This window comes from Tyto alba, unplaced genomic scaffold, assembly GCF_018691265.1.
Source record: "Tyto alba isolate M040663 unplaced genomic scaffold, T.alba_DEE_v4.0 Super-Scaffold_14, whole genome shotgun sequence".
In the NCBI taxonomy this organism is placed as follows: Eukaryota; Metazoa; Chordata; class Aves; order Strigiformes; family Tytonidae; genus Tyto; species Tyto alba.
Window position 1 is genome coordinate 19,277,230 of NW_024881276.1, and position 16,374 is coordinate 19,293,603.

Genomic DNA, 16,374 nt, shown 5'->3' on the forward strand with positions numbered 1-16,374 from the left:
CATCATGAACAGATCAGTATGTGCTACTGAGAATCCATACTGATGTTATTACAGTATGTGATTACTCTAGGGAAGAAGCGTACTCAATGTACACACATTTCCTGGAAGTTTTATAGTTTTGAAAGGGAGATGCTCGAGAATTGCATCAGTTTCCTTATCCCCCATTTTTTGTTTGAATGCTAAATAAGGAGCAAAAGAGGATAAATGGGGAAATGCCACATACCATTCTTTGCATGTCAATTACTTACTTTTCTTATCATTCAAAAATACTGACTTTATTCTTATTTTTAATGAAAAAATTGAGTAAGAAACAGGACAGCATGAGAGGCTTGAAGTGGTGACTATAATAGCGCTTTATACACATCATTAGTGGATTTATGGGTTAGATAATAGAAACAAATTTGTTAATAAATTCCTGTCTAGCTATGTACCCATCTTAGTGGATATCTACACACTTTTTCTCAAATTAATTTCACATTTTTCCACTGTAGCTCCTTCTAGCCTTGTCTTTCTGAAAAGCCCTCCTATATCTGGCAGAACTTTGAAATCTCCTTTGCATTAGGAAGCAATCAAGGGGATCTTGCTTGACCACTTACCAATTCATGTTCTTGCTTGGCTTTTTAGCAACCCATTTGGGAGAGAAAATACAAGATGTGTTGTCAGGTTTCTAGAAAAAGAAGTGGAAAATTTCTCCATTCCCAGTCTACCCTCCCCTCTACAACTTCATCCTCTGCCATTAGGATTTTCCTCACCTTCACTGAGAAATGGGGAGGGTTTAGACTCCCAATCTTGTAACAGAAAAGGTTCTTAGGCAGGAAAACCTGGGAAGAAATGACAGCAAAATTATTGTGTTCCTGAACTGGAATATTCACATTTCACAGGATATTCAGACATTTGGGAACTTATTGTCGGGAAGGAAGGACAATCTCATGTATTTACATATTTCCAGGAGAAATAATTCAATGCTGCTTGGAAAGTCCTGTTTCAAGACAAATCAAAGGAGCTGAGTGTCCCCTTGTCCCCAGAGACTTGAGGGAATTCCAGCTTGTCAGATTCCTCCAGTACATGTTCTAAGGTTATGTTGAGGATTACCATGCTTCAGGGGTACCTCCCAGGCAGGCATCTTAGAAATAAGCTCTTCCCTGCTATAGGGTGTGGAAGGATCAGTTTATAGAATGCATAAAGACTTGGGGAACTGACCAAGTGATTGTGCATCAAAATTGGAAAGAAAAAGGAATGCAGTTTAACTGTCATTGCTATTGTGCCAGAGGATTTAAAGATAGAAAAGAGAATTGTTGGTCTGTTTAGTGCACTGCAGGGACAAAGACACTCTCGTGGTTATTAGAGGAATTTATTTCTAGGCTTCCAGACTCCAACAGTGTATACTAAATAGTATCAGTTCAGAAATGCAGCAACATTTGCTCCTTTCTGTTACTGGCAAACTACAGTTCTTGTCATTAATCACCCTGACAATACGAAAATGCAACATTATTCTGTTAAGTATTTCTATGCCTTCTGTTTTTTCACTGATCTACTACACTGTCAAATGCTATAAACACAAAGTACACAGTTGTGTGTAGTGCAGAAGGAAAATAAGAAGAACACTTAAAGGAATTAGTATTAAAACGTGTTTGAGCCTTGGGCATCTGTATTGGAGCTTTAAGTTTTTTAACTTAATTTTCTTTATTTATTACACTAGAATAACAGCTTCAAAAAATAATATTAATTGTAAGATGCTAGCCAGTCTTTCAGCTGTTTAGAAAAACCAGGAATACATCGTTCCATGATATAGAAACCTTAATGCAATTCTTAATGCCACCATTTCTATGCTGAAATCAGAGAGAAAATAGGAATAAGTCAGGAAGAGTGGAAGAGCCTTAAAAAGTCCAGAGAAAAAGACTCCTGCAACAGTAGGTGTCTGTGCAACGTTTTCGCTGTACGTGAGGGCCCGTGAATCTGAGAGGGACAGAGCAGCCCAGTGATTCCCCAGATTTACGTTTTATCTCAGTTTCCAGCTGGCCAGAGGGCACCTTGTGTCCTGACAGAAAGAGAAAACTCCCTGGGAAGAGGGAGGGGGCGGAAAGCAGTGTCCGTGGCCGCCGGTTTCGCGCGCGGCTGAGAGCACTTTCACTGCAAAGCTGCCCCCTAGTGGGGCGCGCGTGACGGCGCCTCCTGCCCGAGGGGCCGGCATCTCCCCACGGCACGCGGGAAGCGGGCGGGGGGGATTAAAAAAAAAGGGGGAGAAAAAAAACCAAAACAAAACAAAAACAAACCACCAAACCAGAAAGGGAAAAAAAGGACACACACACACACAGAGCCCCAAACAGTAAGTGAAGACCACAATCTTTTCTCAAGGAGGAAACAACCCACAACACACGGTATAACCTGACAATGCTTTCCCCACTCGTTAAAATGCAAATAATTTCCAAACACTTTGGTATTGCTGACGCCTGCTGTCACAGTGTCTCAGCCCCTCTGTATGCTCATAAAGACGGTACTTGGGAGAAATGGTGCTCTTGAGGGTACAAGGCTGGGATGGAATTTAACATTCTCTTCTTGGCAAATCAGAATATTTGTATCTGTTCTTAAAAAAGTCTTTGAATATCAGAGTTCCTCCTGTCTTATTTATAAAATGACAATATTTTTGTAGGATATTGTGAGTTTATTTAGCCAGACTTGTGAGGGAAATGAAATAAGATGTTAATAGGACCATATATGGAATTACTTTAATAAATTTTTAATATGTAAAACAGATTCTATTATTGCTTATGATATCTTTGCATGTCATCATTAACCATATGACACCTGAGTAGAAATGTCTTGTTACACAGCCAGAAGACATTACTGAAGGTTTTGTCAGAGAGCAGTAGTCCGAAGTGAATCTCACGGGTCATGAGAGAGCAATCTGTCTTGAGTGGCCCTACAATACCACAATTTAAAACTTGAATTGCAGAGTGTGTACCATTTAGGAAGACATAATCATGCATAACCTTATGAAGGGACAGAGTTTGGCCTTGAAATAACAAAATATTCAACAGTTGTCTTGATGATTTATAGAAAACTCTGTTATTTGGCAAAACCTGCAAAATACTTTCATTTTTATTATTTCTTAGTACTGCACAGAAAGAATTTGCAATTACCATGTTTTATATTCTGTAATACTATATATAAGGTCTAACTAAACACTGAAACATGTTAATTGATATGTTGGCAAAAATGATTAATCATTAAACTATTAAACTTTTTTTCGTTTCTAGCCTATATCCTTAAACTACTAATCTCCTGAGTTAATGAGTTCGGACTTTTTACTGTTTCAGAATGCAATGATGATTCTGAAAGTTCAGATTTACTATTTTTGTCAGCATCCTATTTTCAGAGATGTTCTTTAAAAATCAAGGTGACAATTTTATCATATCGAAAGTTTAAAAGCACTTAGATTTTAGCATAAAATTTTGAGATAATGGATGAAATCTGACAGCTACTGAATAAATACTAAATACACAAATCCTAGTATTCTGAATACTTTTAAATGTGCTGGCTTATTCTAAACAACTATTGAATCTACAAGTCCGTGTTATTTTTTTTTTTTGTTGTGTTTTGGTTTGTTTTTTTTTTTTCCCTGAGAAAAAATCCATAAGTATTTCCTTCTACTTAGGAAATATATGACACAAACTTTCAGTTTTATGGCTGTTCAAACAATATTTAGTATATTCTTCAGCTACATTTTCCTTAAATTTTGCTCTTCAGTAACTATGCTACCAGACAAAACATATAATTATTGATAGCCTATTATGTTCTTTAGTGTATTCTTTCATTTTGTTTGTAGAAAATTCAGTTTCATATTAAAAAATCACTCCATAGATCATACTAATTCTTTCTCAAGATCACGTGATACCAACTGGTGGACTCACAGGATGTGACACTCATATTTGTATTTCTGTGAGGGCTGGGTGGGGCAATCTCGATGAAAATAATATTATCAGAACACAAGGAAGAAATTCAGTTCAGGTAGTCAGGATTACTGCAAAAGACAAAAGGGAATATGGAAAAAGAAAAATCTCCCCTTCTTGGACAGGAAGTAGCACAAGTCACTCCTTTCTGAGGCTGGCATTAAACAACTGCCTAAACATATATTAAACAAACTGCCACTAGTAGTGGGAAAATCATGGATCAAGACCTCTTGGAAAATATTTCTGGGCACACAAAGAACAAGGTGACTGGGAGCAGTCAGTAGGGATTTTCCAGGGTGAAGCATGCCTGGCCTATCTCATTGTCTTCTACTATAAAATGTTGAGGTCTGTGGATGATGGAGAACAGTGGATACAATTTACTTCAACTGTAGCAAGGCTTTCAACACCACCAGGCACAGGAATTTTGTATCCCATTTGGGATGCTAGAGTTTGGATGGGTAGACAACCAAATGGGTAGGGAGCTGGTTGGACTGTCAGGATCAGAAGGTGGTTGTTAATGGGTTGTGCTCTACCTGGAGGTCAGGAAAAAGTGGAGCATCAGAGATGTCCATCATGAATGACATCAAGGAGGCAATAGAGTGCACCTTCATCAGATGCAAATGACATCTACATCAAAGATCACCCAAGTCCAACCCTCCATGTACTGGGGACCCCAGAACTGGGTTCAGGTCTCATGATAGTGGAGTAGAGGTAGAGAATCACCTCCCTTGACCTACTGGCCACATTTCTCTTGATGCAGCCCAGGATACCACTGGCTTTCTTCTGGGCTGCAAGAGCACATTGCCTGCTCATACCTAATTTTTTTATCTACAAGTATTGCCAAGTCCTTCTCCACCAGGCTGCTCTCAAACCATTCATCACTCATCAGAGTGAAATCAGGGGTGAAAAAGCCAGCATGCCTAAGTATAGAGCTGCCATTCAGAAAGAACTACATAGGCTGGAGGGGCAAGCCAACAGGAGCCCTATGAAGTTCATCAAGGACAAATGCAAAGTCCTGCACCTGGGAAGGAAGAACCCCTTGCAACAATAGAGTTTGGGAGCCGGTTGGCTGGGAAGCAGCTCTGCAAAAAAGCATCTGGGGTCCTGTGGGCAGCAAGTGAGACACAAGCCAACAATGTGCCCTGTCAGCAAAGATGACCAAGTACATCCTGGGCTGCATTAGCAGCAGCACAGCCAGCAGACTGAGAGAACATACTACCCCTCTTCACTCAACACTCTTTAGGCCACATCTAGAACACTGTGTCCAATTTTGGGCCTGCCAATACAAGACCTTAACAAACTGGAGTGGGTTCAGCAGGGCACCACCAAGCAAGTCAGAGGGCTGGATCAATTGTTCTGGGAGGAGAAACTGAGTGAACTGGCCAAAGAGATAGCTTCAGTGAACCCAACATCAGCCTTCCAACACCTCTAAGGAGATAATTGAGAAGATGCATCCAGGCTCTTCCCAGGGGTACATGGTGGGAGGATGAAAGATAAGAGGCATAATGGGAAATGAAAGGTTCAGACCAGAAATAAGGAAAAAAAAAAAAAAAACACTGTGAGGACAGTTGAGCTGTGGAACAGGTTCCCAAGAGGTTGTACAGCTCTGTTGGAGGTTTTTAAGATCTGTCTGGCTAAAGCCTCGAACTACTTGTTAAACTGGTGTTGACCCTGCTTTGTGCAGAACGTTAGACTGGGAGATTTCCTGAGGTCCCTTCCAATCTGAATTATTCTGTGATTCTATGACACTAATTAAAGAGATTAAAATCTCCCATAAATCAACATAGCTAGATCTTAGATATCACTTTGATCAGTAGCTTCTGACAGGTGGAAAACTAAGGAGCAAGGTATAATCACATAGAGATAAGTTCCTAAAAGGAATTCCAGTGAATTTTTTTATGACTAACAGGCTGAGCAAATAAAAGATATATTTCCTTCCTACTTGTAATGTAAGGAAATGTGACTTCAGTGATTGTGCTTGTCTATCACTCATTTCCAACAATAAATCTTCTAGCTTTTTTAGCTAATTTCAACCAAATCTGACAGGGAAATATCAGTCACTGGTAACTGTGTTCTCATAGTATTCTGAAAATTTTTTTGCTGGAGAGAATAAATAATACCCTATTTTTTTTACCACTCCGGAAGGACAAGTAGAGGGTCACTGCAGTCCATTTTGTTTGGCATCTGCATTCCAGCCATCCAGTTAATACATGCAGAAATCCAAAATACAGGTATGTTCTTTATTCTATGGGAAGTATATATGATTTTTTTGTTATTGTTTTCCAACCTTGGCACCCCACTTCTTTTTAATTTTGTTGCTGTCATACAAGACTTGTGGGCAGGAAAAATAAATCAGATTTCTGCCCAGAACTGAGGCTATACAATCTTACAGTATTATCGTCATGTTTTCCTAATAGATAGAGAATTGCCTCAAGGTCTTAATGAAGTTATTACTAAACCAAATTTTCCTGTGTGATATCAGGCATAATGTTATAAGAAAACAGTAAAATAATTGTCACTCTTATTTTATTTTAGTGCAGCTTTTGAAAGAACATTTTAAACCTTGTGCTATGAATTAATCCCTATTTTACTGGAAAAGCAACTGGACACTTAAGATAATTACCAATAAGATGAAATACCTTAAAATGAAAGCCTAATCTAAATGGAAATTTTATATTCCAGGAAGCAACAAAGAATATCACATCAGAAAAAACTACTTTTAGTGGATCAATGGTATAGTCCCCCCAAAATAACAATAAACAGAAAACAAGCATTTTGCTTACTCTTACAGAAAACTTCTGGAATGCTTCAATTTAGGAAGGGAATTTATTTTCTGTGTTAAATAAATCAATATTTGTGGTTCCCCAAGATAAATAAATACAAGGCTAAATTAATCTCAAGCGTATAGATTACAAAATTTTCTGGAACAGACTATCAATGTGCAGTGTATCTAGTGCTGTAAGAATGAGCCAATGCAAACAGTTTTTTTCAGGTCAATTCCCATAATATTCTGTATCAAACCAGAAATATTGACTGGATTTTGCCCAAATGACCTCAAACACTGACTTGCCCTTAAAGAAGAGGAAATTTGAAAGCTGTCCAACTCTACTGAATTACTGAAGGTCACCAGGACAGAAGACTGAACTTTCTAAGTCTCAAAACTATCGGTACCAAGGTCTATGACTACCACAAAACTTGCTGTTTTCTGTGTCAAACATAATGTGTGTATTCTTTGTCTCTTTGGCACATAGGGGCATATGTAAAACATTTAATAAAAGGGAAACTACATTCAAAATGCCTTGGAGGAAGAGAAAATTATATTTATTAGATGATAGCTACAATGAATACAGCTGAGAAACAACAGTGATGAAAACTGTATGAAACAGAAAATTGAAAATTCTGACTTTAGCTACAGACCTTAAAAGACTATGCTCCCTCTACTGTCAAAACATGCTCTCCCAGGAGGTACTTAAAGATAGGTGTACTCCGCACCATGGCAACTAGGTAGCAGCAGCTCCTTAAGGCATCAAGGGAATTCTGCAAAGGACCTCACCTTAGTACATCCAACATGAGTGGGACCTAATGGCAGTTCCTGCAACATCATCTTTCATTCAGTGCACAGCTGACTCAGCTAAATATTTACCCAACTAAAAAACTCTTGCACAGCACAACACGATGATTCAATACCAACAGTGAAAGCATACTTTCACTGTCAAGACCTATAGAAAATAATAGAAGTCATTGCAAATAAAGTTTCAGACCTGAGGATGTACTGCAACTCTCTTAGGCTATGTCTGCACAGATGGATGTAGCTAAGCACAAATGAGCTCTGCCAGTGTTTTGAGATGCTTGGATACATGTCAGGGCTGTCTGTGAAATTACATGGCTGCACTAACATAGCATTGTCCCTAAAGCAAGTATACTCTGCATTTCAGCTGGGTCTCATAGCTTATGACACTGACCACAATCCCACAATATCATATTATTATTTATATCTGACATAAAGGCCCAAGGCAGTTCATACCCAGACAGCTCAGAGCCTATTTGCTTCTGCCCATATTTGTCTTCATAAATATTTGCATTCCCATAGTTTTACAGCCCACATATTCATGACTAAGCTGTAACATTTCCCAGACATTTCAGTGAAATTCTTTTAGTTTGTACAGCAGAAAAACTAACTACAATAATTCTTGTATGAATGTAATGCCTTTTTGTCACTGAACATTTTACAGTAAAGTTATGCTAAGTTATGCTAATTGTCAGGCTTGGGGGTTGGTGATTTAAAAACATTCAAAATTGTTTTTCAGCTGAAACACTTTCACAGTACAAACACATGCTATTTCAGATAAGCTAATCAGAGCTACTTATTAAAAGAAATTCTGAATTAGTTATTTTCACCTCATTTTACTATACAGACACCTTCAATTCCCATATCAAGAATTGTCTGTTAAGGTCTAAAACCACCTGTATGACAATGATTTAATAAACATGACTCTCTTCACAAAAGCTACAGTATTATTTCGCATCCTCCCTCAAATTTGCCATTTAAGCTTTAACAAATAATTTTAAATTTCACTTGTAGCTATTCAATTTAGAAGCTGTTTTTATATACATTTCCCTGTAAAAAGAGACATCTTTATGGCCACATATAAGGCAAAAATATTTTCCAGATTAGGCTGTAAATTAAATCTTTCTAGTTACAAACTAAGCAACAATAATATTCCCATACCTTTTTGGTTTCTTTACGTTAGAAATATTGACAGAAAACTTTATATAGATTGCCAATAATAAAACCATTTATACATTATATTATACCTCTTTGTTACAGATTATTTTATACCTATTTGCAGGCAATTAAGGAACCAATTAAATTTACCAATATGTTGACTTGATGGTGTGATATTATAGGGGCAAATGAAGTGCCACATCTGTTGCAAGAATTAGATTATAAAACAACTGCCATGGAGAACATTGTTATACAGTAAATACAGTACAGAAATAAATTAATAAATAATGTTGGCTGTAAGAGTCAAGTATTATAAACCGTCTCCACTCTGCCCTTTTCTAAATCTAGATGAACAATTTGAGTTGCTGTGAAAGAAAGCAAAAAAACCCAAACAAAATAACCTACCCTGCATGTAACTAAGGCACAGTAGCTATTTTGAGATTAACATTAGAAAGGATATAATTTCTTTCTCCCACTGAGGATGAACTAATCTGTTCTGGTTTTCACTTTCATCTTGAATCCCAAGACAAGGGTAAGTATAATACAAGACTTACAACCTCAATAGAAATACATGAGAGAATGCTCTTGGATGAGGGAGCAGCCACTGTTTCTGCCTTTCTCTCAAAATACCCAGGACTTCCAGAAGTTACTCTTCTCCTTGTACTGAAACAAAGCCAGTTAGCATTCATTCTTGTCATTCACTTTGTCAGAGTTAAGGCAAGGAACAAAGAAATGCTGACAGCGCTTAGTGAAAAAAGATATATAACAACATGTTTAGGTATAAATTAAACTATGTTGTTTCATTATACTTTCTAGGTTAAGATTAATCTCCCAAATTTTATCTATCCAAAAATAATGTGTCTACTCTTATCTCATCTAGTGTCTCTGAAGAGTCAATGGACACACTATATAGTGCAACAGATAATTACCTGTAAAAGAATTTCCTGTATTTAATTGAGAAAGAATCTAGACAGTTCCCGCAAAATAGATAACTAAAACTTGGATAGCTAAGATCAGATAAACTCATGTCTTCAATGACTTCACATTTACAGAGCATTGTTGGTCCCACAGATGGAAATTGGGAATCCAAAACTGAAAAACTTGGATAAGGAAAACATAAATGGCCTAAACAGCCCCCTAGGATAGCTAATGAATAATGCGTCATGTACAGTAATTCTATTTTTATGTTCCTTAAGATAGATATGACAGCCAAGGTTAAAAAAACATTTTCTTAAAGATTCTACATTTGACTGGTTTATCTTTTGTTTTCAGTTTGGATGGTTGGATGCTTTGCAAAGTCAAACAGCTATATAATGGACAGTCACAAGGGGGATTCAGTCCTAAACATAGTTTTATAGTGTAATGTTAATGAGAAATCCACACAAGATTTGCACAGGATGAATGAGAGTTGTGCCCCTCTGAAGTAAGAGGTTGAGGCCATGCAAGATGTCTTCAGACATCTAAGTGTTTCTAGAAATCTATATTCAAGCAAACTGATTTCCTCAGTATTTTAATACTACCTGGATTTGCACTCATCAACTGCTTATAGCTATTACTCTAAGATATCTCATATTCTATAAAGAGAACTATACTCTGAATAAGTCAGCTGGGCTGAATTTGGGTGTCTTAGTATTATATCTATACATTTTTATCCAAGTGGGCAGAGCACCACAGCTGGATCTGATTCAGATACTGTAGACCGGCAAGTCCCCAAGGCTTACTGGTGGCTGGTTCTGCAGCTGTACAGGACATACACAGGTTACTTCAATTTGAAAAAATAATGTCTTGTATTTCTTTTTCCCAATATCTTCATCCATGCATGTGTTAGTGATGGGAAAAATGGTTTGTGTTAGTGAAAAACTATTTTTTGTTCTGTAGACTGTATCCGATGGAATAAGTCTCTATTGTTTGCGCCTCCATGTGCATGACTACTGCACAGGACCCTATTCTTGTTTGGCTACATGTAATGTAAAACTGAAGGTTAAAGCATAAGAAAATTAGAGATTAGAGGAAGCAAGCAGCAAAACAGACCTCTACCCACTCTTACCCATGCTATGAAACTGGGCTGTATGCCACTAAGACCACAAAGGACATTGTTGGTTAGGTGATGAAGAGGAGGGAGGATAAAGTCACGACCTTCGGGGGTCCAAGACAATCACATTTTCTGTTACTGTGCAAGCGCAAGTGGTGCTTTCATATTACATCATTCGGGGTGTGTTTTGCCCACCTCCTGGCACGTAGTGGCCCTATGTGACAGGATGCAAAGGGTATATAATTAACCCAGAGCTGCGATATGGTGTGGCAACAAATTCCGGCCAACGTTGTCATCGCGGAGACATCTGCTAAGTATTGATGCCTTGCCATCTTGAAATCCGGACTATGCTCCACCGTGTGCTACCATATCTAGTGGGGTTGATGGCATGTGTGTAAGTATGCTTTTGTTGTGCTAAGTAATAACTGTTTTTTGCTATTTTAGTATAATTAATAAACCATTTATATATCTATATAACAGTGTACATATGTATATTTTTTATACCGCACCTTATCCTTTATGAACCTTTAACGGGAACAATGCATCAGATTAGTTTTCAACTCCCCAGAATGTAGCAGTAAGGGATTACAACGTCTGCTACTATGTGGTGTTAGAAATATGACCACAGTGATACGATTTTGCTATTGATGAATAGATTCTTTATGTACAATACGCATTTTTCATTAGGATTTATCAAGCTAATCAACAGCTAATTTAAAGCTATGCAGAAATAGTTGACAGTTGTACTGCTATCCAGAAATTATTAGTATAAGCCTATTAATTAGTTCTTTATGGTTTGCTCTTGTTACTACAAAAATTGTTAGTTGTTTGTGACTTTTATAAAGCCATCGGTTTTGGCACCAGTAGTATGGGTTTGGGATCTTTTCTGATATAAGACTCGCATATCACTTTTTTCCTCTTTTCAGAATTAGCAAGAAACACTTTGTAAAGATATCTGGTATCAACTTTCCCCCATTCTCTCACAACATTGAATGTTTATTATATTTCAGATTAATTGAACAGTATTAATCTAGTCTATAATGTATGCCCTGGAAGATAATTCTTAAACAAGACATGAAAAAGACAAACATTAGTTGCCTGAAATTAATGAGAAATCCATTAGAATTTTAACTTATGGTCAAGAAACAGTTTAAAAAATGTTCAAGGTCTGCAATATCTGTAAAATTTAAGTATTTTTGGCTTTAAATTAGATTCTTTTGGGTATTTTTCTATTTTTTCTGCCTTATGCTTTATTGATTGATTGGTTGATTTTTACATTGTGAGTGATTTGCTATTGCTATAGAAACACTTAAAATTTATTTATTGTTGCTCTATTCTGGAAAAGTTTCTTGCACTTTATTTATTCAAAGAACTCTGGCACTGTTAGAAATTAATACTTTTAGGGAAAACGTGTTCACAAAAACAAGACTGAGGCATAAATATCCTAGGAAGACAATATCCTGACAGCAGTAATGAGGACTTCCACAAGTGGAAAGTTGATAAGATAAATAGTTATACAAGATAGAAATTTAGAAAACTGTTTTCTATTATCTGTTGAATAATATTTAACTTTTTTCCAAATACTATGTGTTTTCATTGAAGATACATAGGCACTGGTGTTAGTGTCACTTCCTAAATAGTCACAATTAATATAAAAAAATACAGTATCGAAGACTGGTGCAAAGAAGGGAGACTTTTGTTAAATTCTGGTACAAGGACAGAGAAAAGTTATGGCATCTGAATGGCTATTCTTAATGGCACTGTAACATAGCTCTACTTTATAAAGTTCAGATTGTATTATCTTAATGAGACTACTGAAACAGAAAAAATAGAAATTTAATATCAGGAGAGCAAAGGTTGAAGTTATAAATAAAATCTTAAATTACTCCTTAGCTCACAAAAGACAAATCATGACACTGCTGATGTTTTCTGGAGTTTGCTGTGCATTCAGAAAACTAAAACCAAAGAAACAAATTCCACTTGGTGTAAGATGGTGTCATCCCCATATGTCTGTTCAAAACACAACCAATTACCATGTCTGAAATTAATTTGTGCAGAAAGGAAACTCACTCTTATCAAAGAACGATGCTAGATCCAATCTTTACTTAAAAAATTATTCAGTTGAAGACTAGTGTTTCAATGCTTATACTTTTTCAGTGAAATATTGTCTGTTATCTTACAGTGAGTACAATATGAACACTTATTCAAGTACAGGAAATGTCCTGAAGTGACAATGTAAAACAAGGTTTTCAAATCCTGTGGAACTGGACTCATAAAGCTATTTGAGTATTTATCATCACAATGAATTTCTGTCACACCTGTACGTGCTCTGCTGTAAAACAATCTGAAAATTTATTTTGATTTCTAAATAAAAGAAACTCACTATGAAGTTAATTATAAAGTATCTGGATATGAATCAGGACTTCCAGGAAATCTTTTTTACACAAAATAATTCAATTTTGGATATTTCTATTGCTCTCTAAGAGATTTAGAATAAACTCACTGCTAGTGACTATAGGGGTTGGAACAGTTGTTTTGTTTCTCCATCTATCATGGTGATAGGTGACTTTGCATTTACTTAAATAATAATTTCCATGTTATTACAACCCTTTGATTTCCTAAAACCAATATTCAGAAATTAACACAGTATAGTATATTTGTTTCTGTAAACTTTCAAACATGGAATACTTAGACACACTCCGTTCAAAGCAAGACAGAGCTCCAATAAGAATTCCAAAACTGTCCCAAAACATCATCATCAACAGCATATCTCATAAACACAGCTTCATCCGTGTCTCAAGGGCAGACTTACACTGATACTTGCACTCCTTACAGACACAAACTGCTGGAAGCAAAATGCTAAAAGCCATTTTGTCTTCCTTCATCTCCCCCCTAGCATTTGCTGCAGTCCAAATGCACCTCACAGAACTGCAGAAGCTATAGGGATCACCTCTGAGTTCAAACGAAACCACGGAAACAGTGACACAATAAAACTGACACCACAGACAAAAGATTTAAAAGAAAAAGAAAGGTGTGAAATTCCAGACAGCAGTCAAGACTATCATCAACTTGAGTTGCTGTCCATCATACTAAAAGTGGATGACTCCCCCAGGCAAATGCCAGCTGGAGAGTAATCCTACTTTACACTTCTATAGTGCCTTTATCTATGACCTAAAAATACTTGACAAATATTAATTCATTTCACCTAAAAATGCTTTCTGCTCTTGGCTAAATACCACTGTAGTCTAAATAAGAGATCACGGAGTAGCAGTGCTAGTGGCCCAAGCTTTCAGCTAACAGTAAATTGCTCACCTTACTATGCACCAGTAGCAGGAAATACATATGGGGAGATTACAAACATGTCTGAGAGCTTGGTCTACTATACCAGTAAGAGTTTGGGCAAAGCCAGCCTCTGGGGAAAGCACATCACCAAATATCTCTCATTTTTATTATCTTTATGAGCAGCTTGTGTCCAGTTTCTGTTTCTAACTTATTCTTAATATTTGTACATGGCATCATGACAAACAGAAGAATCTTTCTTACCACACCAGAGCCAGGCTTACTATTTTTAAAAAAAGCACTGCACATGGGAGAAGCTGGAAACTTTACCAGATTATAAATCTGTCTCAGTTTCTTACACTTTAAATGTTGACACAAAGAAGAGATGACATGAAGATTACTGAATTAGATTTTTCACTATGATTCTGTCTGATTATTATTTTCTTAAACTTACCCTCTCTCCAGCAGCCTAAAAACAAAGCTAGTGACTAGCTGATGGTGGAAATAATATATCTGTACAAATCTGCAATGTGTCAGCTATTGACCAATATTTCTGAACAAAGAAAACACAAAAGTTACAAAAGCTTGGATTGTAGGACAACATTGGTGCAGCCTAAGACCACAGGAAGTATTTTTTTTTCTTCTAGTCACTGCATACATGTTTAGATTCACATCTCTTCCTACTATACAATGCAATAATTATTTGGACATTAAGCTATTTTTTTTCAGAACAAATATAATGATTTTAAGAACAGTTTCTGAGATAAGGGATATTTCTAAACATATGTGTAGTGTAAAAAGTGATAGTCTTGTAAATGTCAATCTATTGTTTTTTTTGGGTAACATATCAAATGAAACTATTAATGTAAAGTTTTCAGCATTGTCTGAAGAGCCGATTTTTAAAAATTCCTATGAACGGACAATTTCAATGAATGAAACTAGTCATACATATAATGATTTTCATTATCAGATTAACTTCAGAAGAATTGTCAAGGACTTTTCTGTGGTAATTCAATAAGGCAAATGTATTTGTTAACTCTTAAATTACTCATAGTGGAAGAAAAAAGTATATCCCATAAACCATAAAAATTTATGTATCACTGCCAGTAATATCCGATATATCATCTAATTAAAAAAAAAAAAAAAAAGAGGAAGTATAAGCCTAGGTATTTTATTGCACAATGCCAAAAATTTTAAACATCAGAAATCTACCAGAGAGTATAAATAAATTACTGGATTGCTAGCCTTTGTTGTATTACTAACATGAGCTGTGCCTGAATTAACAAAGTAGGTTTGGCTATATTTTATATCATAATATGATTCCCAGATTACAAATACCATAAATAATATATAAGGAGAAAATTAATAATAAGTATTATATGATATTGTGGGGGATCAGCTTTATTATTATTTTAATGACTTTCTATACTTCTCTCGATTGTCCTGTGCTGCTCTATAATATACATATCTATAATATACAGACTTATAAAAAGATGACACTGGATTTAGAGCTGCTAACAATTCTAGCTGTGCTCCTTAGACACGAAGTGAGAACTGCTCCTAGAACTAGTAGGTCCTCTGCATTTAGAAGGGATTTTACTCTGATTTAAATAACAGATCATACCCATCACAGATTTAAAGTTTTAAATCAATAGTATTGGTACAAAAGAGTAAATGCATAATGCTATCTCAGAGTAAAAATATGTCATTTATAATGGCATAGGAATATTTATGCAATATCATGCCAGATTTTGGTCCAATGCAAGTGATAGTTAGTCAAAATATTTTCAATTTTACAAAAATGCTCGTAAATTAAGTTACAATTCCCTACAAATATTCTATGCTTAGTTATAAGAAAGTATTGTTTATGACTTTAAAAAGTATTTCCACAAGAAGACTAAGAAATATTCACCAACAGTAGGCCAAAAACCAGTTTATGACATCAGAAATAGTAATTTTTTAAAGTTACTTACACCTGTCGGTCCCTGTACACCTTGTTAACTTTCTCCCATTGACAATTAAGCTGAGTCAGCTTTTCTTGTATATTTGCTGCTTCCCTTGGTGTAGCACTTTGCAAAGCCGGTATCTTCTTGTTGTGAATAATGTCTATACGACCCAGCAGTCTTCCCAGGCTATCTTTAATGCTCTGTAATATCAAGATTTTAGAAAAGTAAAATGAAACATTGTATTTATTAAAAAAAAAAAAAAAAAAAAAAAAGTGTTTGTAAGCAAAAGAAAAAGGGGTAAATGCTAATTAAACAATAGATTTGACAATAATAACAGTATTACAATAACCAGGTAATAATGACTGAATGTCCATACTTTCTTTGAAGACTTAATAAACTGTATTTGAGAAAGGTGATGGCTGGAGGGGAAGCAAAGCGCTA

General features: G+C 36.0%; 1 protein-coding gene across 18 annotated transcripts in view; it reads right to left on the reverse strand.

Moving 5' to 3' along the window:
• Positions 1-16,374, reverse strand: part of DMD (dystrophin) — a 1,076,492-nt gene that overhangs the window by 625,316 nt on the left and 434,802 nt on the right. For all 18 annotated transcript variants that reach the window (XM_042788288.1, XM_042788292.1, XM_042788293.1 and 15 more), the window contains one exon: positions 15,961-16,133. In XM_042788288.1, the coding sequence (XP_042644222.1) occupies positions 15,961-16,133 (173 nt within the window). The remainder of the gene's footprint in view (positions 1-15,960; positions 16,134-16,374) is intronic.